The sequence below is a fragment of the Oncorhynchus clarkii genome, chromosome 4 (assembly GCF_045791955.1).
Source record: "Oncorhynchus clarkii lewisi isolate Uvic-CL-2024 chromosome 4, UVic_Ocla_1.0, whole genome shotgun sequence".
NCBI lineage: Eukaryota > Metazoa > Chordata > Actinopteri > Salmoniformes > Salmonidae > Oncorhynchus > Oncorhynchus clarkii.
In genome coordinates this window covers 43,050,860-43,077,413 of record NC_092150.1, presented here as the reverse complement: position 1 = coordinate 43,077,413, position 26,554 = coordinate 43,050,860, and the positions used below count along the sequence as shown (strand labels likewise).

Genomic DNA, 26,554 nt, shown 5'->3' with positions numbered 1-26,554 from the left:
GTTCAAATTACAATTCAATATCCAAGGTTTATCCTTCTAATTCAATCACACCAAAAGATTATGCAAATTTCACTAAACCGTATCGTGTCACTGCGATTTAGACTCCACTAATGTCTTCCGATAACTAAAACCTATAGAAAAGAAAAGTAATGAAAATGTCAATAACCAAAGTGTCTCTCTCCACGCTCTCGCAGCCAACATGCACCGCGGGTTAGAGGGGAGAGTGACAGCTCTTTGTTGGTGAATAGAAATCAGTGGCATAGAGAGAGGGAACGACTCCTCCTACCAAATTATCCAAACTGGGCAGGCTTTTGCTCTCTTCACAAATAGGACACGGCTCTCCAACTCAGGCAGTCCCAATCTGACCTTCAAGCGCACGGAACCCTATAACGTGAGATCGGCGCGGGACTGTCGAGAGAAAAACACCTAATCGAAACTTCTGCAATTTTAACCGTCCATCACCACCATCATCATCAGTGCATAAACTGGCCACCGCCGGATCAGCTGGACTATACTTATTTTTTTGTTACAAAACATTCAGGGGAGAGGAAATAATTTCTTCCTGCCTTGATTTCTCCCCGTCCCTCATCTATCCACCACTTGCAGGGGAGGTGAGCTGAGCTGAGTGTGTCTCTTGTTTGTTTGTTTGTGTGTGTGTGTGTGTGTTTGTGTGTGTGCCTGTCTAACAGTCTAACAGCAGAGCCAGTCGGATGCTCTGAGCCAACGGGACGCAGAGCTGTATATGGAAGTTGTGGGCTGCAAGGCAGAAGCGAGCAGTTGCACATTGCGTCGTTCAGGAGCGGGAGCCATGCTGTTCCACGGGATCTCCGGTGACCACATCCAAGGCATCATGGAGGAGATGGAGAGGAGATCCAAAACCGACTCGCGCCTTACCAAGGGCGTGCAGCTCAACGGAAGGGAATCGGTAAGAAAAATGTACTAAATGCAATGTTTTCTTTTCTTGTTCTGACATCCATGAAGATTACCACTTACATCCAAATGGGCATAACTGTTTAAATGCAAGGACATGCTTTATGAAGCTGTAGTTGGGCTAAGATAGCTGCAAGAAACAATCACTCGAAAGAAAATGTTGGGTTTAATATTGCGTTTACAGGTTCCTATATCGACAAGAAAAAATGTTTAAAGAACATGTATGTGTGTGGAACATTTCGTATGTAATACAAATACATTCAGTTATCAACTAAACTAAGTGAAAGTGCATAAAGTAAAAGTGACAATTATTACTCACATTTTGCCAAATTGTTACACAATTTATATTTTGAGCAAATAACAAATTGCTGTTATTGTTTATTTATATAATATATAGGCCTAATTAAACAGTTATTACATAGATAATAGTTTGGAAATTATTAGCATCTCTACATAATCATTTATTGTTATTATTATTAATTGTTGTTCTTTTGGCAGTAATGCTAAAGTTATAGACGTGTGAAAGTAGGAGGACATAGCGCACCAGGCTGTCGATACAGCTTATTTTAAATGTGCAATGAAGCGCAATGAATTATTCTTTGTCATTGTAATACATTTATGTATACAGGCTCCATTTGTTAGATACATTGAATGCAGTTACTCCCTAAACACAACCGGCCCTGCATGTTGACACATTTTCAGCTCCGCAGGAATTTCTTGTGATTGGCTTTAAAACCGAACTGTCATATATAGGCTACTTAAGAAAGTCTAACGATCGTTGTACTATTTATTTATTTTTAAGAAAATGGTGCATTGCTCATATTAGGCTAATATGTAATTTTTCAGATATGTCAGTTTTATCACACACAAGCCAAACCCCACATGGGAAGTATAGTCCTCACCACATGCGCAGGATGTGAGCCATGCATTTCCACATGTATTAATATTCCCCTCCTCTTCCAGACCATGCCTTCGATGGGACCGGAGAAGCCCGCGTTGTGTGCTGGCTGTGGAGGCAAAATCTCGGATAGATATTACCTACTCGCTGTGGATAAACAGTGGCACCTGCGGTGCCTCAAATGCTGTGAATGTAAACAACATTTGGAGTCAGAACTCACGTGTTTTGCCAAGGATGGCAGCATCTACTGCAAGGAGGATTACTACAGGTAAGAAAGCATACGGTTATGATTGGTTGTTTTTCTATAGGCCTAGTGAAATGATTGATTTTAATATTCGACGATTGAACACACGCTCTCTCTCCCTCACTCTCTTGTGTGTTTGGCATTAGGCCTGTCATACAAACTATTGTTAATGTCTGAAACGATAGATCTATAAACACAAACACAGGCCACAGAACATTTGAAATAGGCTATAGGTTAAATGTTCGCACAGAAGGCCTATTGGTTCGATCAGCTATAGCTTTGGCATATTCAACAAGTCATACAAGAAAGGCCCCATATAATGAATCTACTACATGGAAATATAAATAGCTGTTAATAGCCAAGCAGCCTAAATATCAGAGGCAATCTGTCGTCTCTTGGCCATGCTGCAAATGCGATATGTTATTATAGGCCTGCGGATGGAGGTTATGACATTACATGCAAACTGCTGAATAAAAGCACAGTAAGAACATGGAGTTGTATTTTACGTAGCCACTCGCGGTGTGTGTTTGTGTTCCATTTTTTCAATCCTGTTTTGAGTGTTTTAGAAGTGTTATGTCTGGGCGTGTTTTTAAAGAATTGCGTCCTTGTTTCAGAAGGTTCTCAGTGCAGAGGTGTGCGCGCTGCCACCTCGGGATATCGGCATCGGAGATGGTAATGCGTGCACGGGACTCGGTGTACCATCTGAGCTGCTTCACGTGCACCACGTGCAACAAGACCCTGACCACCGGCGACCACTTCGGCATGAAGGACAGCCTGGTGTACTGCCGGGTCCACTTCGAGACCATAGCCCAGGGAGAGTACCCACACCCCGGCCTCAACTACTCCGAGCTGGCGGCTAAAGGCGGAGGTCTGGCGTTGCCTTACTTCAATGGCACTGGGACAGCTCAGAAGGGAAGGCCTCGCAAGAGGAAGAGCCCCGCCATGGGCATAGACATCGCCAGCTACAACTCAGGTGAGGAGACGGAGAGGAGTTGCTGGTTGGGGAGTTGTACACACAGAAGGCTATTGCGCTGTTTGAAAATAACGATACGGTGGGGATGTTTTGATTGAGGCCTATAACCTGTTAGGCTACATGCTAACTAACCAACCCATGACGCGCGCTGGTGAACTGAGTAGAACAGATAATGTCGAATATAGAGATTTCATTAATTCTTTGGCTTGATCCGTGTTTAAGGGCATAGGCCTCATCTCTGTATTCCTACACCAAAAGCAATTTTAACCAAAAAAAGGGGGGACACGAAAGAGAACAATTAGCCATTCCACACCTTGGAAGATGCCTACTTTGAATGTGTGCTCTGTTCATGAAGTAGCGTATTTGCATTTCTCCTCTTTAGGCTAAATTGCATGCTGTCAAAATGATCAAAAATGTACCCCCAGTTAACCATTAGTTTGACTTTTATAGCCTAATTATGGCTCTCATTAGGTAATCGAATTTGTAAAATGGGTACACACATGAACTTGAACCAGTGACCTAAGCACGTGCAGGGGGTAAAATAAATTTGGGCTCAACTATTTAAAATGTGGGGAAATTGCCTCCTCGTTATACATTACAGGTAATTTTACAATTAAAAACTGGCATTGAAAACGTGAACGTTATAATCTAACCAACCCCGCGGCGTCTCTTTTGTAGTCGCTTTTTAAAATTAGTGTCCGGCTGAGAAAGTTTGTCACTGTGTGCCAAATTTGTTCTGTTCTCCATGCATGGAGAGGAATAAGGGTAATCTGCGTGTTAAATAATTGTTCTGCGTTAATTGAAGGTGATGTAGGAATCCCTGGCTTCCAACCACTGAATCATACTCGGAAGGTCAGCACAGTTCTCAGAAACAGAGTGAGTGAGATGGAGCGGAATACAAAAAAACTAAACAAACAAGCAATAACATTACATCCTCTCCAGTATCTAACGTTATATAAAAAAAAAATATTTGAATTGTTTTAATACGATGCTTTTGTTATGTCCTCTATTATGGTCTATCCCAAGCCTAATATGTTATGTTTATTGGACTACAGTATTTTGCTTTAATAACGACAAGGGTGGTGGTAATGGTTCTTTTCTCAAGACTATTTCATTTTTAGAAACATGCCCATATGCCCCCTTCATTTGTTTTGTATTTATGTTCAGCTGTAGATGTTGTGCTCTTTCCATATTTAAAACACTTTTGGTTGCACTGCAAAGACATATGATTGAATTTAGCTCAGAATTAAATCCTGCTTTTGTCCATAGCACTCAAAAAACATTCCATTAGGTATAATCACAAATTGCCTGTCTTTCACAGTCAGTTTCGAGCAAAAATGTTGATATTGTCTATATCCGGTTTAATGTTTAGGTTCCATCGACTCTATATGCCTATAGCCTACGTCTTTAGATAATTATTCCATGCGGTCAGTCCCATGTCGACCTTGCAGTTGGAATACCGACTCAGCATGTTTTGTTAGCGACCCCTGGTGGGTAGTTGTAGAAATAAAGGCACTCAGCAAGCAATCATAGCTGAGGAAAATGGGATACCCAAGATTTAAAGATATAGCTGTTATTTTATTGCAGTGCTTTTAAGATGCTTGTCTAACATGAATTAAGATGCATATTTGACATCTGAAAATAAGTGTTTTAAGTTACACATTTCTGATGAAATATGAGTAGTAGTCTTGGACAATGGCCAAGATTCATTTGAAAAATACATAGATTCTGTAGCCCAGAGATATTTAATCCTAGGGTTTTCTGTGTTCATGTTTAGTTCTGTATCAACTAAACGTCTAGTTTAGGTCTGTGAAACCAGCACTAAAGTCTGTCATTTGAACTGTGTTTTGCATTTGCAGAGGGCGGAAATATCAAGATAGGTGTCTTGAATATATTAACAGCCCACTACAGCCTTTGCTCTCTTTTATTAGTCAGATTTAGAGATGACCACTTTAGCTAATAGGCCTATAGGAGAATGAGTAAAGTCTGTTATAGGAATATGCATGTCTGCTGGATGTGTTGAAAATAATTGTCTTTTGATCATGGCATGACAATCAATGATTTTAAATATCTTTCAATAGACAGGACAGAATATTAGTATGGTGCATATTGGAAGTAGAGATTACATTTTAATGACAATACATTATTGCTTTCTTTAAGCACAGAGGAGTAGAAATGCTAGCTTGACCAAATTGAGGACTGATCAACTCCTACTGTAGATATGGATCTGCTTTACATACTTTCTAAGGGGCTTGTGTCCGTTACATTTTGAATAACTTATGTTTGATTTAATTCAATCTTAACTGAAAATGATGGCCATTTTATGCCTTTAATTCCTCTTCAATGGAATCATCATAACCTTATTCTAACCCTTATCGGATGTGCTGTGTCTTTCTATAACTAGGCACTCCCAAAATCAAGGTTCTTAGTTATAGAAAGACACAGCACATCTGTGAAGACCAACAGCACCCCACTTTTTGTTTGAAGAATTATACTGCAATGCACACTTTACCACAGTATATATGTTCTAACTTTGCACCCCCTCCTTCTCCTCCTTTTGGTCAGGTTGTAATGAGAACGATGGAGACCACCTGGACCGTGACCAGGCCTACCCTCCCTCCCAGAAGACCAAGCGCATGCGCACCTCCTTCAAGCACCACCAGCTCCGCACCATGAAGTCCTACTTTGCTATCAACCACAACCCCGACGCCAAGGACCTCAAACAGCTTGCCCAGAAGACAGGCCTCACCAAAAGAGTTCTACAGGTAAGCAGTAGCCATCGCCCTCATTTCTGACCTATGACCTAGTATGACATCATCACTCTATATCCCCCAGTCCATTGTCTGTTCTCACATTTGACCATCAGTTCCATTCAAGTCCATTGAAATCATGTTTTTTTTAAACAATTATTTTCATTGGTTTTCTACCGATGTTGTATGGAATGTTGTTAGGCACCAGGTTCCTTGATGTACTGTATGAAGGAGATGTATGGTATTTGTAGTGTTTAGGGTTTCTAGACATATAATTCATCCACGTATCACTCCCAATCTCCCTGGGTCAGTGGTGGGAAGAGTAATTTAAGAGAGAGTGCACAAGTCTGTAAGGATCTTTTACAAAATAAAAATACTCTTTCAGCTGGTCATTTCTCATTTGGTTTCTACTCCCATAGCCCAAAATAATGGCGTCAAAAACAGTTTGTAGGTATTGTTCTTTACTCTTTCTACTCTACGGGGAGAGTCAGGTAGTGGACAACACTGTGATGTCATAACCATTGCATTTTATTAGAAAGAAAGGAGACAAAGAAAATAAGTTAATAAATTAGACATAAACATAAAGTAAAAGCCATTGGATTGGATTTGCAGGTATGGTTCCAAAACGCAAGAGCCAAATTCAGAAGGAACGTTTTGCGACAGGAGAATGGTAATGACAAGGCCGACGGCACGTCACTCCCGCCGCCCTCGTCCGACAGCGGCGCTCTGACGCCCCCCTCCAGTGCGGCCACACTAACAGACCTGACCAATCCCTCTATCACTGTAGTGACCTCCGTCACATCTAGTTTGGACAGCCATGATTCGGGGAGCCCCTCACAGACTACCTTGACAAACCTTTTCTAGCAAGCTCTACAACTCTAAGCTCTTAACTCATTTATGTTTTTTTCCATAATTTGCATTTACATTTTTTTAAACACCTTTAAAGAAAACAGACAGTTCTGTGGATACAGGAAGTACTGTACTGTACCCAACAAAAAAGCAACAAGATCAACAAGAACAACTACAGCAACATTTAAACAGGAGGAAATTATGTTGATGTGTAGCATTTGCAACCGCTTGGCAGCTGTTTGTAGTCAACGTATTTAGTGATTGGTTTTGTGTAGGACATTTTGAATCTGGACGGCATTGAACAATTATGAACAAGGTTCAACAATCTTGGACAGAGCCCAAATGGAACTATTTAAAATGGGAAAAGTATATTATTTTTACTTTATTTTATTTACTTTGGTCATTTGATTAAGTCTAAATTTATCCATCCCTGATAATTAATGTATTATTTACTGATCAATTAATTTAAAATCATTAATATTTTGCTCTAGAAATGTGTATGTTAGCACTATCCTATTTAAGACATATTTAGATATTTCGTTTTTTCAAAATCAAAATACATTCGCAGAATACGTTGTAAAATATAATTCAGAGTTATCCTGGACCTAACAAAACATTGGATTATTTTATGGATTAGTAATTCTAATCTCTAAATTGCACTGTATACATTACAAGAATCCGGACAATTACAACTCAAATGCCAGGTGGCTGCTGTGACCTCAACATGCATTTTGTCTTGACACACCTCAACTGTGAAAAAAATCAATAACAACAGAACAAATCTATATATCTGTACAGTGGTAACTGTCAAAGATGTAATGCAGTAACATTGATGTTAGAAAGAATTCCACAATAGAAATCAGTGAGTGAAATTCTGGATTGGGACACAGTTGAATCGGCACTGTTTGAAAGGATTGTTTCCATGACAGTGCACTTTTTCTAATCTGCTGGCCTAATTTTACATACCAACACACAAATGGATTTAAAAAAATAGTTTATCTGGATTCAACGTGCCCGTAGAATTACTGTTAAATAAAATACTGCCCATCATTTTGCTCAGGGTAAAGAAGGGTTGATAAAAAAAAAGGGAAAGGGGAGGAGGTTAAAAAGTGAGGGATGACAATGTGGCAGATTAGAGGCGTAGAGCTGACAGAAACTTTACAATGACCTCAGAAAACTAGAGATAGAAGACATGCAGCCAGTGGGACAAATAAATCATCCTCCATGTTCACGTTAGGCCATATTTACACTTTCTTTACGATCACTTGCCACTGAACAGACCAAAAACATGTTTCCTCTCAATGAATTAAGAGAAAGAAAGAGAAGCAGTCCTTCTGCAGGGTTCTAACATTTTAAATTAGTATTTTGTTGTCTTCTGGGCCAGCTGTTTAAGGTCGTTGGCGTTGGGGTTGTGGTTGATAGCAAAGCAGGACTACATAGTGCGGATTAAGAGAAAGAAAGAGAAGGAGTTCTTGCTGCTGGGTTAAAACATTTTATTGTAATTGTCACTATTTGTTCTATTGTAGAACAAAGCGTTATTCTCAATCTACTTGATGAAGTAGATGCCTAACTCAGTTCTACTATGTGCCTTATGATATAACTTGGAAGAAAGTTTGTGAACTTCAGGATTATATGTGTTGTTTGTTAACTGATTCACATACTTGTGACGCCTCACTAGTTTTGTACTGTTTTACATCTTATTTCTGAAGATCTTTTTATGGTGTATCCTGTTAAAAGGGGGCAGCGATGTCATAGAAAGCGTTTGTGCACTCTTTCAGATATAGTTGGTTAATCCAAGAATCTTATAAATTGATTTGTGTTAATAGTTCAGTACAGTAAGTGTTCTATCAAGATTGTCCATGTTTCCCTGTTTCTTGATAAAGATGGTGTATAGAAACTATTTCCCCTTAAATATTTATGGACCAAACGGTTGTTATATATCTTATTAAATTTGTGTGAATAAAAATACTTTGCTTTAAATGAGTTTTTTATTTTTCATTACACTTGCCATTTTTGTGTTGTTCCTTAGATACTGTTTTATTTTTTACTCACATCAACAAATGAAAAAGCATTCAATGATTGATTGACCAATTCAAAACAAGCGTTCCACATTTTTACTCTTATTTTAATTTCCTATTTTATGGTGTTTACAGTTTTAAAGTAATGCCCCATGGATTTGCACCTAAACCAAGTCGTCAAAAAATTCTGAAAATTGCTTTTTAATGCATGAATATGGCTATAACTTTTTAAAATTGAAAAAGGAACGCTGCAAAGCACACATTGATTGATATATCTATGTAGAGCTAAAGTGAAGAGTAAATGCAGACCCATAAAGCCAGGTTGCTCTGTAGTTAATATATTGTTACTCTATGATTTCTTTCAGGGAGAACAAATCTTGGGGCATTACAGCCAAACTTCCCGACGTTTGAAAATTCCCTAAAGTATTAAGAGAAGGGGAATTCCTCACCATTGAAGACAAAGACAATATTAGGATAAGACCATAGAATAGAGAAAAAAAAAATAAACAAAAACATGTTTTAGTCCAAAACAACAAAATAAATAATTTTGAACATTTGAATCCAACTACAGAGGATAATAGTGTGTGATTACTGATATCCTTATGAAAAAAAGACTTGACTGCTCTTTGTATTGGAATGCCATTCACACACAGTGAAATAAAGTTGTATAGTAACATAGTTGTATATAGCAGAGCAGCCTGGCAGCACAGGAGATACAATGGGATTAAAAGACAGCAGACCTTAAACAACACTACAGGACACGAACACACACAGACACACACCTACTCCCCTCCCTTACCCCACACACTCCTAACCCCACCCTCTACAGAATCGGCTTACTCTATGAAAAAAAGTTATTTTGTCACAAATGTAATTTTGTAAACACATGGCCTCCTTGAAACTCGCCAGCATGACGGCCATCAAACGGGCTGATGAAGAGGACTGCAGAATTGGCGCTTTGTGATCTGGCTTCACTAAGGAAAAGAGGAAGTAAAAAAAAAAGATAAAAGATTCCCATTTTGCATGCACCTCATCTTGATAACATTATCCTTGAGATGTATTTTATTATTTTGTTTGATGCATTGTATTTGTATCATTCATTGTCAGCTGTGAAATAAACCCTGTGAAAATCCTGTCCCTGATCCTGATCATGCCCACATATTTTATGGTGGAAAATGAAATGTCATTGTGAGAACATGGATGGAGTGTAATGCTTGAAACCTATTTATGCATGTACATGACATTTAGCTAACCAAGGACAATATGAACAATACAATTATTATCTGTTTTCAATATTGTGGTTATTCTTAGGTTCTTGGTTACTATGCAGCGTTACTTTCAATTACACAACCAGCCCATGTAATTCCTAAGTGTGTGATTACTGATAATACTGTAGATTACATTAATTAGATGTAGAATTCAAGCTATTTACAATTACATTTTCTAAGTTCTGGATGGAGTCCATTCAGAATCCTGACAAATGTGGGCACTACATTTCATTCTAGAGATAAACAACAATAATTATATTTGACTACCCGCATCTCACGAATAACATTGCGAGGATTTTAGCAGCAACCTGATCCCACCGCCTTACCCTGGTTCCTTCAGTGTGGTGTACTTACTGCTCTATGATGAATGCTACATATCCATGTTAGGAAAGAGTGAGACAGAGGGGAGCAGAGGGCCGGGATTGGAGGGAGGGAGGGGAACGGTGGTGCCACATGGGGCCTAGTAAAACAGCTCGCTGTTGAATTCCAACAACGTAGGAAACAGCAAACGCTACAGACAAGTCCAAGCCTAAACCTCACTCACTGGGGTGCCGGCCGTGCTGTTTTTCCATGCCCGGGTGGTGGACGGTTTACACTAGCGAGCAGCAGGAAATGGGATTGCAACATGACACAAACAAACAGTGTCGGCCATCTTGGATTCAGGAGATTCTGGACATCATCACAGCATCCTGCTGACTGACAAGAATGTGAAGGGATGGAGGTTGGTGACTGGAATGCTTCTTATTGTAACAATTAGTGTGCAAGTGTGTTTGTGTGTGTGGAAAGTAAAAGAAGTTCAGCTGCTAACTAGTTGTGTGTAAGATGTGTGGTTTGTAGAATGCCTCAGATTATAATGGAGCATTGCGCAGACTGCAGGGTCTTAAATACTAGTAGATTCCATTGTACAATTACATTTACAGTTGTCTCAACTATGCTTTGTCATTTTATTTATATTTTCGGATTATTAAGCATTTTGCGAGGGATAAAATCCCTAAATCCCTTCAGATGAATGTCCCAACATCTAGTGGAAAGCCTTCCCAGAAGAGTGGAGGCTGTTATAGCAGCAAAGGGGGGACCAACTCCATATTAATGCCCATTATTTTGGAATGAGATGTTTGACGAACATGTGTCCTGTCCACATACTTTTGGTCATGTAGTGATGTTGAATTTCTGGTTTCCTGATTAAAGAAAATAGAAGAGTAGCCTGTTTGAATAGAAAGGGAACTATTTTGCTTTAGTGTTATGAGCTTGCCAGGTGTCAATGAGGTTGTAATCAGAGAGTATATGTTGGAGAGACTTGGTTGCCTGTGGATTGTAGTTGGTCTTATTAGTTTTGTCCTGCATGTCCAGAATGGCATTCATGTCTGTCCCAATTACCAGTTGGAATTCAGCTTATTCAAGATTTAATTTATAAGAATTTTTGAAACAATACAAAACATCCCCCCTGCCCAGACTCAACTGCTTCTCCCCTCTCCAGCATACACATCACTCTCCGCCACATGGCCTCAAACTGCACCATTTTGTTTCTCTCCATCACCCATGCACTTTCAATATTTAGATAAAGAGTTTAACCTTTCCATTGTGTTAAAGATGGATGATTGGTTGATCTCCAGCTTTTAAGTATATGTTTTTTCAAGATGATTGATGAGAAAAGTATCTCACTACATCCTCATATGCAGTGTTAATTCTAACAATGTCTGTGTCATTGATTGCTAACCCCATTAAGATCGATTATTTGTAAATATTCTGAAAAAATGTGTTCAATATATGCTTAAACTATTGAATTACTTGCTGTGGTAGACATAAGGGATGATATTTCCTTTATAAATCTTGTTTTATGTTCTAAATCTAGGAAAATATGCCAAAATGCTAACAAACAATTGCAGCCATTTGTGTTGCACCCTGACTGTGGTCCAAACACTTAAAAGACACACCCATGTCCACGTACCCTCGCCCTATGCCCTTGGGGGAATCCCCGTCGCCATCTTGGCAGATGGTCCAAATGATTAGCCAAGCAAGGGAAGTTTGCAACGTAAGACCCTCAGCCCTCATTTTTAGTCAGCTTTGCGAGTGTACAATCATGTTCACCCCGGGGCCTGAAACTCTCCATAATTCAATTTGCGACGATTGTAAGAAAAGTCCGCAAATACATAAAAACAACATCAATGGAGAAGTCAACATAAGTTAAAACGAATGCAAATAAGTTAGACATGTTGCTACTATGTAAAAAAGTAAATATGTTTTTGTTTGGTTACATTTTGGAAATTGTAGAAATAAAACATTTCCCTTCTTGAGAAGATCAAGATGGGCAGGCTAACGTTAGTTAGCTAATTCATTTTCTAGCTATGAATTAGATATTAAGAATTATAAATATACATAATTGACTGTAGTGCATATAAAGCACCCACAAGCTACCGGTGGCTGAAAACACATTCATTGCGGGATGAACGAGTGACGAACTTCCGGCCAAGGGTGGTCCATTTAAAAATCATTCCTTCCTCCCTGGCCCCTTGCCCTGCAAGTGTATACTCGTGAGACGTAATGATACATCATCAAAAGTGTCCACTTAGAGGGCTGAGGGGATAGGGTGTGTCTTTTAAGTGTTTGGACCGCATGCCCCTCAGTCGGGGGAAACTGAAAACATCCCGTTAAGAGGGGAAAGGGAAGTGAGCTTGTGACGCAACTTCTGCTTTTGGACGTGAGTCTCGCTGTTTCGAGTCCCGCTGAAATGAAACATATATGGATGTATCACAAACGGCCATGACTGGGAGTTCCATAGGGCAGCAAACTATTGGCCAAGTGTCGTCGGGGTTAGGGTTTATTGTAAATAAGATTTTTTTCTTAACTGACTTGCCTAGTTACACAAATGTTAAAATTAAAATAAAATAAGAGTGCCTGTCTTTCTTCGAGATTAAGTTGTTGTTACGGTGTCAAGCTGGCTCGATAATAGACAGAGGAAATTGTAATTGTCTGCGTTCACTACTCCCGCCCAAATTAAGTAACGTCCTATCAGGGACAACATCGGAAATACGATGTCAATTACGATGATTTGGTTAACACTTTTAATTGCAGACATTTACTTATGCCTACATCGAGGCTACTCTTCTGTGAAAAAAAAGTTATTGAAGACCAACTTAAAATGAATTACATTGTAAATGAAAGTTATGGATTGCAGTAACGTGTGAAAGACAATTTCAATAAACATAAAATAAAGCACTTTGCATCTGTTTCTTTGATTAAGATAACGACTTCCAAATAGAAATACAAGATTACTTCATAAAATACAACAATCATGATTAGTTTTCAATTTCAAATGTGTGGTCTACAGTTCATGAATATTTAAATTTTCCCCTATCGATAAAAATAGCCACATATTTAGACAAGTAAAATCATTAATGGATTACATAAATTGGAAACCAAAATGTTGTAGGAATACACCAACATTACCTTTCCATTCAATCATAAAATGTCTAGGGTAGGCTACATTGCCAAATTAGATTTGCCGTGGTAAACAAGGAAATTAAATACTCTATTTCAGTTGTACAGAGTGATTGTGAAATAGATAAATCATCCATATTCTGATAAAATAGCAAGATTAAATTGTTCCAATGATAATCCTCACCAGAGGGCGAAATAGTCTTGAAAAATCGACATCCGCTTTTGGGAGAGGTAAATCGGTGGCCAATAATGGTTCTAATTGAGATCAGCTGTGTGGGTGATTTTAGCATGTATTGATGGTTAAACGAGAGATCAGGTGCCGATAATCTGGTGGCCATCGAGGGTTGCAATTGGCCCAATGTGATTGGATTTAAAAGGAATCGCGCAGAGAGTGGTGCGAAGAATATGGCGGAAGGAAACTCTCTCGACCATGTTTACACCAATCCAATGCTTTTTAACTTTAGTGGTACATGTAATAAGAATCAAGTTAGCTACCTGGTAATTTTTTTTCCCTTAGCTAGTAATTGCGATGCACAAGCTAGGCCTATTTTAAACATTACAATCTCCTGGCCGCATTTAACGGCCAGATTCAGTAGCTTGAAAACCCCCCAAAAGCTTGAAGACTTTATAATGTTAGTTAGTTTTGGAGTCAGAGATAATAGTTTCAGTATAGTTTTAGTTTTTCAAACCGGTTTGTTAATTTTATTTCAGTTTACTAAATCGTTTTTTCATGATTAGTTTGTTTCAGTTTTCGTTTACTATAATAACCTTGGCGCACACACACACACACACAAAGTATGGTATTATCACAGATCTGTGGGTCTCTTGTGTGGCGTACATGTTTCTCTGATAGAGTGTCAGTTCAATGGGTGTGTGTGTATGTATATGTACCAGTTCCGCCCCAACGCCAATAAAGGCGTGCATTTCACCTCCACAGACACACACAAACGGATGTCAGAGAGGCCACGATCTCGACAAGACACTGCTCTGGGTGGCAGGTAGCCTAGTGGTTAGAGCGACGGCCTGCAGGCTGTTAAGACACAGCAGTGACAGAGGGGAAGAGGGTGTTTTGGGGGAGAGGCGGAACAGGTCTGCCCTGTGAAGAGGTGGAGAGATCTGGGGTGGGCAACCCCCCTCCCCAAAGAAAACCTTAATTCCAATCATAGATTTCTACTGCTCCTGTAGCCAAAACATTTTTTAACATAAGACTTTATTTTCTACAACAACACGCTCACTCATCACACATTGCAGTCTAAGCAAGCTAGAACCACATATGAAAGGGAGTTGGTTAAAGGTATCTTTGCTAGAACCACTAATATGTGGGCTATATCAGTTGATCAGCACGATTTCACTTCAGTATTCTATGGGTGAAGTGAAAGAAGGTAAGGGTTAAACTTAACAATTGGGTATTCATTCCCACTGGTTAAGGTAAGGGTTAAGGTTTGGGATAGGGTTTAAACAGAAATAATAAAAACTCAAAACAAGTGCCAAGCACTGGGATTGATCCTGCGATCCTCGGAGCCAAAGCTCATGGTTTAATGGGAATGGTCACCCTAGCAAGCCACAAGCCTACTAGATGTTAATAGGCACTTGCGTTGCCCCTACTGGATGGCATCTCTCGATGTCCTAGGGATCTGGATAAAGGTCTAATACTGCAGTGGGATTTGGTGTGACCTGGCTGGAATGTAGGCTAGAATAGATGAATCAGCTCGTTAGCTAGACAATGCTGTCAAAATAAGCTAACTAGTCTTTAATTGATCCGAATTTGTTCTGCTAAAGACAAACAGTTGACCTGCAGTTTCTCCGTTCCCTGTCCCTGACAGTAAGACACATATAAGCAACTCCAAGCAACTTACTATAAGTAACCTACTACTGACAGTATTAATTTCAAACTCACTGCAGCGCTGATAAGTAGCTTGTGCGCTTACCGGCGTTTTTTCAAATTTCATGAGTAATGTTCTACTTTGATGGGCAATTCGTTGCATTTAATGTTGCAATAGAGAAAAGAGACTAAAAATGTTAGAAAGTTATTTGTTTGAAATAAAAACCCACCACCAATCAAAAGGACACTTCTTCATAGGACGGCTGTATCTGTGCACGTGTCTGCACACACAAAGGATAGGTTCATGTACATGACTCATTCTTCACATCATTATAAGGCATCTCTCCTGTGTCTCAATTATACAAAGCTCTCCCTACAGCTAAAACTGTATCTCTCTCTGTTTCTAACAGCGTTATTATTCCGTATCTACATTTATGTTGGTGTGTGAAGTCTTACATCTAAACAACCTTGAATGATCAGGGATACTGACTATGGGTTGCAATTATACTTGTGCAAACCTCACACACATTGCCTGCAAGTTTATCTGGCTATCAATAAGTAACATCACATACATACTTTCCTGTGGCCGGGAGATGGCATATGGAAACAAATGACCTAACTGGCTGCTGTAACAGGTCAGCTTTACTCTGCCTCACTCTAACCTCTAACCTTTAAAACTCCTGGACACATGTTTTATTTATTTAACCTTTATTTAACTAGGCAAGTCAGTTAAAAACCAATTCTTATTTACAATGACGGCCTACACCGGCCAAACCCAATGCTGTGCCAATTGTGCTCCGCCCTATGGGACTCCCAATCACGGCCGGTTGTGATACAGCCTGGATTTGAACCAGGATGTCTGTAGTTACGCCTCAAGCACTGAGATGCAGTGCCTTAGACCGCTGCGCCACTCTGGAGCCCACATGCTCCCCTCCTCTCATTTTCTCTCCTCTGATCTCTCCATCTGCTGGCTGTATGAAGTATGATCTCTATCACATCGGCTTTGACTACAGCCTCTGTGTTTCACACAGCAGTCATAGTCAACCCCAGACACAGGCAGTTAGAAAAAAAGACGACAGAGAAAACTTTTACAGTAAATATGATGCCTGTGGCTCTACCGAGGTGACATATGTAATACATACATAAAAATGACAGATGATGTATAGTGTACAAAAAATGTAATCATTTCAAACGCATGTCAAAATACAGTGATAACCTGTTTAATCTTTAAAGATGTGATATTATACTTATCATACTTATAAAACTTTAGATTTGCAGAAAACAATTTTATGAAATACATTTTATTTTTATTAAATATATTTGACCATATTTCTGTATGTGTTCAGATTTCATTGTGCATTGGTGACAATGTAAATAATCTGTAGTTTTATAATGAATTTGTCCATTTAATAATCAAATCGACTTTTATTTGTAACATGCGCTGAAATGCTTACTTACAAGCCCTTAACCAACAATGCAATTAAGAAAAATTAGAATTAAGAAAGATTTACTGAATAAACTAAAGTAAAAAATAAAAGAGCAACAAGAAAATAACAATAATGAGGGGACATTACCGAGTCAATGTGCAGGGGTACAAATTATTGGATGGTAATAAGTAAATGTAGGTAGGGGTAAAGTGACTATGCATAAATAGGTCATTAACAGCAAGTAGCAGCAGCGTTAAAAAAAAGGAAGGGGGTCATTGCAAATAGTCCAGGTAGCCATTTTATTAGCTGTTGAACAGTCTTATGGCTTGGGGGTAGAAAATGTTAAGAAGCCTTTTGGACCTTGACTTGGCGCTCCGGTACTGCTTGCTGTGCGGTAGCAGAGAGAACAGTCTATGACTAGGGTGGCTGGAGTTTTTGGCAATTTTTAGGGCCTTCCTCTGACAACGCTTGATATAGAGGTACTGGATGGCAGGAAGCTTGGCCCAAGTGATGTCCAGGGCAGTACACACCTTTCGGTCGGAGGCCGAGCAGTTACCATACCAGGCAGTGATGCAACCTGTCAGGACGCTCTCGATGGTGCAGGTCTAGAACTTTGAAGATCTAAGGACCCATGCCAAATCTTTTCAGACTCCTGAGGTGGAATAGACATTGTCATGCCCTCTTCACTACTGTCTTGGTGTGTTTGGACCATGATAGTTTGTTGGTGATTTGGACACCAAGGAACTTGAAGCTCTCAACCTGCTCCACTACAGCCCCGTCGATGAGAATGGGGGTGTGCTCGGCCCTCCTTTTCCTGTAATCCACGATCATCTCCTTTGTCTTGATCACTTTGAGGGAGAGGTTGTTGTCCTAGCACCACACTTCGAGGTCTTTGACCTCCTCTCTATAGACTGTCTCAATGTTGTCGGTGATCAGGCCTACCACTGTAGTGTCGTCTGCAAACTAAATGATGGTGTTGGAGTCGTGCTTGGCCACACAGTCATGGGTGAACAGGGAGTACAGGAGAGGACTGAGCATTCACCCCTGAGGGGCCCCCGTGTTGAGGATCAGCGTGGCAGACGTGTTGTTGCCTACCCTTACCAATTGGGGGCGGCCCGTCAGGAAGTCCAGGATCCAGTTGCAGAGGAAGGTGTTTCGTCCCAGGGTCCTTAGCGTAGGTCTTCCTTTTGTCCAGGTGGGAAAAGGCAGTGTTGAGTGCAATAGAGATTGCATAATCTGTGGACCTGTTGGGGTAGTATGCAAATTGGAGTCCGTCTAGGGTTTCTGGGATGATGGTGTTGATGTGAGCCATGATCAGCCTTTCAAAGCACTTCATGGCTACAGACGTGAGTGCTACGGGTCGATAGTCATTTAGGCAGGTTCTTGGTGTTTTTGGGCACAGGGACTATGGTGGTCTGCTTGAAACATGTAGGTATTATAGACTCAGCCAGGGACAGGTTGAAAATGTCGTGAAGACACTTACCAGTTGGTCAGCGCATGCTTCGAGTACACGTTCTGGTAATCCGTGTGGCCCTGCGGCCTTGTGAATGTTGACCTGTTTAAAGGTCTTACATTGGCTACGGCGAGCGTAATCACACAGTCATCCAGAACAGCTTGTGCTCTCATGCATGCTCCAGTGTTGCTTGCCTTCAAGCGTGCATAGAAGTAATTTAGCTCGTCTGGTAGGCTTTTGTCACTGGGCAGCTCGCGGCTGGGTTTCCCTTTCTGGTCCGTAATAGTTTGCAAACCCTGCCATATCCGACGAGTGTCGGAGCCAGTGTAGTAGGAATTAATCTTAGTCCTAATTTGATGCTTTGCATGTTTGATGATCTGAGGGCGTAGCGGGATTTCTTATAAGCTTCCGGGTTAGAGCCCCGCTCCTTGAATGCGGCAGCTCTACCCTTTAGTTCAGTGCGGATGTTGCCTGTAATCCATGGCTTGTGGTTGTGGTACTGTGGGGACAACGTCATTGATGCACTTATTGATGAAGCCAGTGACTGATGTGGTGTACTCCTCAATGTCATCGGATGAGTTCCGGAATATATTCCAGTCTGTGCTAGCAAAACAGTACTTTAGCTTAGCATCTGCTTCGTCAGACCCCTTCAGTATTGAGCGAGTCACTGGTACTTCCTGCTTTAGATTTTGCTTGTAAGCATGAATCAGGAGGATAGAATTATGGTCAGATTTGCCAAATCTAGGGCGAGGAAGAGCTTTGTATGCGTCTCTGTGTGTGGAGTAAAGGAGGTCTAGAGTTTTTTTCCTCCTCTGGTTGCACATGTAACATGCTGGTAGAAATTAGGTAAAACGGATGCATGAAAGTCACTGGCCACTAGGAGCGCTGCCTCTGGATGAGCATTTTCTTGTTGCTTATGGCTTTATACAGCCCGTTGAATGTGGTCTTAGTGCAAGCATAGATTTGTGGCGGTACATAGACAGCTGTGGAAAATATAGATGAAAACTATTTTTTGTAAATAGTGTGGTCTACAGCTCATCATGAGATACTTTACCTCCGGCGAGCAAAACCTATAGACTTGTGTAATATTTGATTTTGCGCACCCCTTTTAATTGACAAAATAGACACAGACTGCAACCCCTCGTCTTACCGGAGGCAGCTGTTCTGTCTTGCTGATGCACGGAAAAAACAGCCAACTGTATGTTATCCATGTCATTGTTCAGCCACGACTCGGTGAAACATAAGATATTACAGTTAATGTCCCATTGGTAGGATAGTCTTGAACGGAGCTCATCCAGTGTATTCTTCAATGATTGCACGTTGGCCAATAGGACGGACGGTAGAAGCCGATTAGCCACCCGCTGACGAATTCTCACAAGGCACCCGACCAATGTGTCCCCTGTATCGGCCTTCGGTCTTCTCTTCATGCGAATGACGAGGATTTGGGCCGGGTTGGATATCTGGAGTAAATCCTTCACATCTGACTCCTTAAAGTTTTTTTTGTTGCCGTGTTCGAGGTGAGTAATCACTGTTCTGATATCTAGAAGCTCTTTTCGGTCATAAGAGACGGTGGCAGAAACATTATGTACAAAATATGTTACAAACAATGCGAAAAAACACACAAAATAGCACAACTGGTTAGGATCCCGTAAAACGGCAGCCATTCTTTCTGGAACACTTCTGATAGCTAGTTACTTTGTAAAAAAAAATTACATGTAAAGCCAAAATGTCTTGAGTCAATCAGTATTCAATGCCTTTGTTATTTTTATTTTATTTTATTTATTTCACCTTTATTTAACCAGGTAGGCAAGTTGAGAACAAGTTCTCATTTACAATTGCGACCTGGCCAAGATAAAGCAAAGCAGTTCGACAGGTACAACAACACAGAGTTACACATGGAGTAAAACAAACATACAGTCAATAATACAGTACAAAAATAAGTCTATATACAATGTGAGCAAATGAGGTGAGATAAGGGAGGTAAAGGCAATAAAAGGCCATGGTGGCGAAGTAAATACATTATAGCAAGTAAAAAAAAATGTAAAAAAATAAACACTGGATTGGTAGATTTGCAGTGGAAGAATGTGCAAAGTAGAGATAGAAATAATGGGGGTACAAAGGAGCAAAATAAATAAATACAGTAGGGGCTAAATTATAGATGGGCTATGTACAGGTGCAGTAATCTGTGAGCTGTTCTGACAGCTGATGCTTAAAGCTAGTGAGGGGGATAAGTGAGGGCGATAAGGGTTTCCAGTTTCAGAGATTTTTGCAGTTCGTTCCAGTCATTGGCAGCAGAGAACTGGAAGGAGAGGCGGCCAAAGTAAGAATTGGTTTTGGGGGTGACCAGAGAGATACAGTGGGGAGAACAAGTATTTGATACACTGCTGATTTTCAGGTTTTCCTACTTACAAAGCATGTAGAGGTCTGTCATTTTTATCATAGGTACACTTCAACTGTGAGAGACTGAATCTAAAACAGAAATCCAGAAAATCACATTGTATGATTTTTAAGTAATTAATTTGCATTTTATTGCATGACATAAGTATTTGATCACCTACCAACCAGTAAGAATTTCAGGTCTCACAGACCTGTTAGTTTTTCCTTAAGAAGCCCTCCTGTTCTCCACTCATTACCTGTATTAACTGCACCTGTTTGAACTCGTTACCTGTATAAAAGACACCTGTCCACACCCTCAAACAGACTCCAACCTCTCCACAATGGCCAAGACCAGAGAGCTGTGTAAGGACATCAGGGATAAAATTGTAGACCTGCACAAGACTGAGATGGGCTACAGGACAATAGGCAAGCAGCTTGGTGAGAAGGCAACAACTGTTGGCGCAATTATTAGAAAATGGAAGAAGTTCAAGATGACGGTCAATCACCCTGGTCTGGGGCTCCATGCAAGATCTCACCTCGTGGGGCATCAATGATCATGAGGAAGGTGAGGGATCAGCCCAGAACTACACGGCAGGACCTGGTCAATAACCTGAAGAGAGCTGGGACCACAGTCTCAAAGAAAACCATTAGTAACACACTACGCCGTCATGGATAAAAATCCTGCAGCACACGCAAGGTCCCCCTGCTCAAGCCAGTGCATGTCCAGGCCCGTCTGAAGTTTGCCAATGACCATCTGGATGATCCAGAGGAGGAATGGGAGAAGGTCATGTGGTCTGATGAGACAAAAATAGAGCTTTTTGGTCTGAACTCCACTCGCCGTGTTTGGAGGAAGAAGAAGGATGCGTACAACCCCAAGAACACCATCCCAACCGTGAAGCATGGAGGTGGAAACATCATTCTTTGGGGATGCTTTTCTGCAAAGGGGACAGGACGACTGCACCATATTGAGGGGAGGATGGATGGGGCCATGTATCACGAGATCTTGGCCAATAACCTCCTTCATTCAATAAGAGCATTGAAGATGGGTCGTGGCTGGGTCTTCCAGCATGACAACGACCCGAAACACACAGCCAGGGCAACTAAGGAGTGGCTCCGTAAGAAGCATCTCAAGGTCCTGGAGTGGCCTAGCCAGTCTCCAGACCTGAACCCAATAGAACATCTTTGGAGGGAGCTGAAAGTCTGTATTGCCCAGCGTCATGCCCTGAAACCTGAAGGATCTGGAGAAGGTCTGTATGGAGGAGAGGGCCAAAATCCCTGATGCAGTGTGTGCAAACCTGGTCAAGAACTACAGGAAACGTATGATCTCTGTAATTGCAAACCAAGGGTTCTGTACCAAATATTAAGTTCTGCTTTTATGATGTATCAAATAATTATGTCATGCAATAAAATGCAAATTAATAACTTAAAAATCATACAATGGGATTTTCTGGATTTTTGTGTGTACAAAAATGTGTAATCCACATCATGAAGTGTACCTATGATAAAAATTACAGACCTCTACATGCTTTGTAAGTAGGAAATCCTGCAAAATTGGCAGTGAATCAAATACTTATTTTCACTGTACACCTGTTGGAGTGCGTGCTACAGGTGGGTGCTGCTATGGTGACCAGCGAGGTGAGATAAGGGGGGACTTTACCTAGCAGGGTCTTGTACATGACCTGGAGCCAGTGGGTTTGGCAACGAATATGAAGCGAGGGCCAGCCAAAGAGTGTACAGGTCGCAGTGGTGGGTAGTATATGGGGCTTTGGTGACAAAACGGATGGCACTGTGATAGACTGCATCCAGTTTGTTGAGCAGGGTATTGGAGGCTATTTTGTAAATGACGTCACTGAAGTTGAGGATCGGTAGGATGGTCAGTTTTACAAGGGTATGTTTGGCAGCATGAGTGAAGGAGGCTTTGTTGCAAAATAGGAAGCCAATTCTAGATTTAACTTTGGATTGGAGATGTTTGATATGGGTCTGGAAGGAGAGTTTACAGTCTAACCAGACACCTGGGTATTTGTAGTTGTCCACATATTCTAAGTCAGAACCGTTCAGAGTAATGATGCGTAGAGGTGGATCAAATCAAATCAAATCAAATCAAATTTTATTTGTCACATACACATGGTTAGCAGATGTTAATGCGAGTGTAGCGAAATGCTTGTGCTTCTAGTTCCGACAATGCAGTAATAACAAGTAATCTAACTAACAATTCCAAAACTACTGTCTTGTACACAGTGTAAGGGGATAAAGAATATGTACATAAGGATATATGAATGAGTGATGGTACAGAGCAGCATAGGCAAGATACAGTAGATGGTATCGGGTACAGTACGTACAAATGAGATGAGTATGTAAACAAAGTGGCATAGTATAGTATAAAGTGGCTAGTGATACATGTATTACATAAGGATACCATCGATGATATAGAGTACAGTATATACGTATGCATATGAGATGAATAATGTAGGGTAAGTAACATTTATATAAGGTAGCATTGTTTAAAGTGGCTAGTGATATATTTACATCATTTCCCATCAATTCCCATTATTAAAGTGGCTGGAGTTGAGTCAGTGTCAGTGTGTTGGCAGCAGCCACTCAGTGTTAGTGGTGGCTGTTTAACAGTCTGATGGCCTTGAGATAGAAGCTGTTTTTCAGTCTCTCGGTCCCAGCTTTGATGCACCTGTACTGACCTCGCCTTCTGGATGATAGCGGGGTGAACAGGCAGTGGCTCGGGTGGTTGATGTCCTTGATGATCTTTATGGCCTTCCTGTGACATCGGGTGGTGTAGGTGTCCTGGAGGGCAGGTAGTTTGCCCCCGGTGATGCGTTGTGCAGACCTCACTACCCTCTGGAGAGCCTTACGGTTGAGGGCGGTGCAGTTGCCATACCAGGCGGTGATACAGCCCGCCAGGATGCTCTCGATTGTGCATCTGTAGAAGTTTGTGAGTGCTTTTGGTGACAAGCCGAATTTCTTCAGCCTCCTGAGGTTGAAGAGGCGCTGCTGCGCCTTCTTCACGATGCTGTCTGTGTGAGTGGACCAATTCAGTTTGTCTGTGATGTGTATGCCGAGGAACTTAAAACTTGCTACCCTCTCCACTACTGTTCCATCGATGTGGATAGGGGGGTGTTCCCTCTGCTGTTTCCTGAAGTCCACAATCATCTCCTTAGTTTTGTTGACGTTGAGTGTGAGGTTGTTTTCCTGACACCACACTCCGAGGGCCCTCACCTCCTCCCTGTAGGCCGTCTCATCGTTGTTGGTAATCAAGCCTACCACTGTTGTGTCGTCCGCAAACTTGATGATTGAGTTGGAGGCGTGCGTGGCCACGCAGTCGTGGGTGAACAGGGAGTACAGGAGAGGGCTCAGAACGCAACCTTGTGGGGCCCCAGTGTTGAGGATCAGCGGGGAGGAGATGTTGTTGCCTACCCTCACCACCTGGGGGCGGCCCGTCAGGAAGTCCAGTACCCAGTTGCACAGGGCGGGGTCGAGACCCAGGGTCTCGAGCTTGATGACGAGCTTGGAGGGTACTATGGTGTTGAATGCCGAGCTGTAGTCGATGAACAGCATTCTCACATAGGTATTCCTCTTGTCCAGATGGGTTAGGGCAGTGTGCAGTGTGGTTGAGATTGCATCGTCTGTGGACCTATTTGGGCGGTAAGCAAATTGGAGTGGGTCTAGGGTGTCAGGTAGGGTGGAGGTGATATGGTCCTTGACTAGTCTCTCAAAGCACTTCATGATGACGGATGTGAGTGCTACGGGGCGGTAGTCATTTAGCTCAGTTACCTTAGCTTTCTTGGGAACAGGAACAATGGTGGCCCTCTTGAAGCATGTGGGAACAGCAGACTGGTATAGGGATTGATTGAATATGTCCGTAAACACACCGGCCAGCTGGTCTGCGCATGCTCTGAGGGCGCGGCTGGGGATGCCATCTGGGCCTGCAGCCTTGCGAGGGTTAACACGTTTAAATGTCTTACTCACCTCGGCTGCAGTGAAGGAGAGACCGCATGTTTTTGTTGCAGGCCGTGTCAGTGGCACTGTATTGTCCTCAAAGCGGGCAAAAAAGTTATTTAGTCTGCCTGGGAGCAAGACATCCTGGTCCGTGACTGGGCTGGGTTTCTTCCTGTAGTCCGTGATTGACTGTAGACCCTGCCACATGCCTCTTGTGTCTGAGCCGTTGAATTGAGATTCTACTTTGTCTCTGTACTGGCGCTTAGCTTGTTTGATAGCCTTGCGGAGGGAATAGCTGCACTGTTTGTATTCGGTCATGTTACCAGACACCTTGCCCTGATTAAAAGCAGTGGTTCGCGCTTTCAGTTTCACACATCAGAGACTCACCAGCAGCAAGATCGACATCATTGATGTATACAGAGAAGAGAGTCGGTCCAAGAATTGAACCCTGTGGCACCCCCATAGAAACTGCCAGAGGTCTGGACAACAGGCCCTCCGATTTGACACATTGAACTCTATCAGAGAAATAGTTGGTGAACCAGGCGGGGCAATCATTTGAGAAACCAAGGCTATTGAGTCTGCCGATGAGGATGTGGTGATTGACAGAGTCGAAAGCCTTGGCCAGGTTAATGAATACGGCTGCACAGTATTGTTTCTTATCGATGGCGGTTAAGATATCGTTTAGGACCTTGAGCGTGGCTGAGGTGCACCCATGACCAGCTCTGAAACCAGATTGCATAGCGGAGAAGTTATGGTGGGATTCGAAATGGTAGGTAATCTGTTTGTTGACTTGGCTTTCGAAGACCTTAGAAAGGCAGGGTAGGATAGATATAGGTCTGTAGCAGTTTGGGTCAAGAGTGTCCCCACCTTTGAAGAGGGGGATGACCGCAGCTGCTTTCCAATCTTTGGGAATCTCAGACGACACGAAAGAGAGGTTGAACAGGCTAGTAATAGGGGTTGCCACAATTTCGGCAGATAATTGTTTAGAAAGAAAGGGTCCAGATTGTCTAGCCCGGCTGATTTGTAGGGGTCCAGATTTTGCAGCTCTTTCAGAACGTCAGCTGACTGGATTTGGGAGAAGGAGAAATGGGGAAGGCTTGGGCGAGTTGCTGTGGGGGGTGCAGTGCTGTTGACCGGGGTCTGGGTAGCCAGGTGGAAAGCATGGCCAGCCGTAGATAAATGCTTATTGAAATTCTCAATTATTGTGGATTTATCGGTGGTGTTTCCTATCCTCAGTGCAGTGGGCAGCTGGAGGAGGTGTTTTTATTCTCCATGGACTTTACAGTGTCCCAGAACATTTTTGAGTTTGTGTTGCAGGAAGCAAATTTCTGCTTGAAAAAGCTAGCCTTGGCTTTTCTAACTGCCTGTGTGTATTGGTTTCTAGCTTCCCTGAAAAGTTGCATATCACGGGGGCTGTTCGATGCTAATGCAGAACACCATAGGATGTTTTTGTGTTGGTTAAGGGCAGTCAGGTCTGAAGAGAACCAGGGGCTATATCTGTTCCTGGTTCTACATTTCTTGAAAGGGGCATGCTTTTTTAAGATGGTGAGGAAGGCATTAAAAAAAATAACCAGGCATCCTCTACTGACGGGATGAGGTCAATGTACTTCCAGGATACCCTGGCCAGGTCGATTAGAAAGGCCTGCTCGCTGAAGTGTTTCAAGGAGTTATGGCAAGCCTAAGTAAGTTCAGGAGTAAGGATTTGCTTAAATTGCAAATCACATAAATTGCATGGACTCACTCTGTGTACAATAATAGTGTTTAACAAGATTTTTGTTATGACTACCTCCTGTCTAGGCCACAAAAATAACTATCTGTAAGGTCCCTCAGTCCAGCAGTGAATTTCAAACACAGATTCAACCACAAAGACCAGGGAGGTTTTCCAATGCCTCGCAAAGGAAATTTACTGGTAGATGGGTAAAAAAAAATGTTTTAACATTGAATATCCCTCTGAGCATGGTAAAGTTATTCATTACACTTTGGATGGTGTATCAATATGCCTAGTCACTACAAAGATACAGGCATCCTTCTTAACTCAGTTGCCGGAGACGAAGGAAACCGCTCAGGGATTTTACCACGAGGCCGATGGTGACTTTAAAACAGTTACATAGATTAATGACTGTGATAGAAGAAAACCGAGGAAGTGTCAACAAGACTGTA

At 41.7% G+C, this 26,554-nt stretch overlaps 1 protein-coding gene across 3 annotated transcripts; it reads left to right on the top strand.

Moving 5' to 3' along the window:
• The first annotated feature begins 362 nt into the window (after nucleotides 1-362).
• LOC139406829 (LIM/homeobox protein Lhx9) lies at nucleotides 363-9,776 on the top strand. 3 transcript variants are annotated; one of them, XM_071149899.1, is made up of 5 exons: nucleotides 363-925; nucleotides 1,894-2,096; nucleotides 2,687-3,045; nucleotides 5,611-5,810; nucleotides 9,028-9,776. In XM_071149899.1, the coding sequence occupies exons 1-5, from the start codon at nucleotides 743-745 to the stop codon at nucleotides 9,082-9,084; spliced, it is 1,002 nt and encodes a 333-aa protein (XP_071006000.1). In that variant the 5' UTR covers nucleotides 363-742; the 3' UTR covers nucleotides 9,085-9,776. The 3 variants fall into 3 exon arrangements, with proteins under 3 accessions (XP_071006000.1, XP_071005999.1, XP_071005998.1); XM_071149898.1 differs by lacking the exon at nucleotides 9,028-9,776 and adding an exon at nucleotides 6,408-8,592 and having other exon boundaries at nucleotides 2,690-3,045; XM_071149897.1 differs by lacking the exon at nucleotides 9,028-9,776 and adding an exon at nucleotides 6,408-8,592.
• The last annotated feature ends 16,778 nt before the right edge of the window (nucleotides 9,777-26,554 follow it).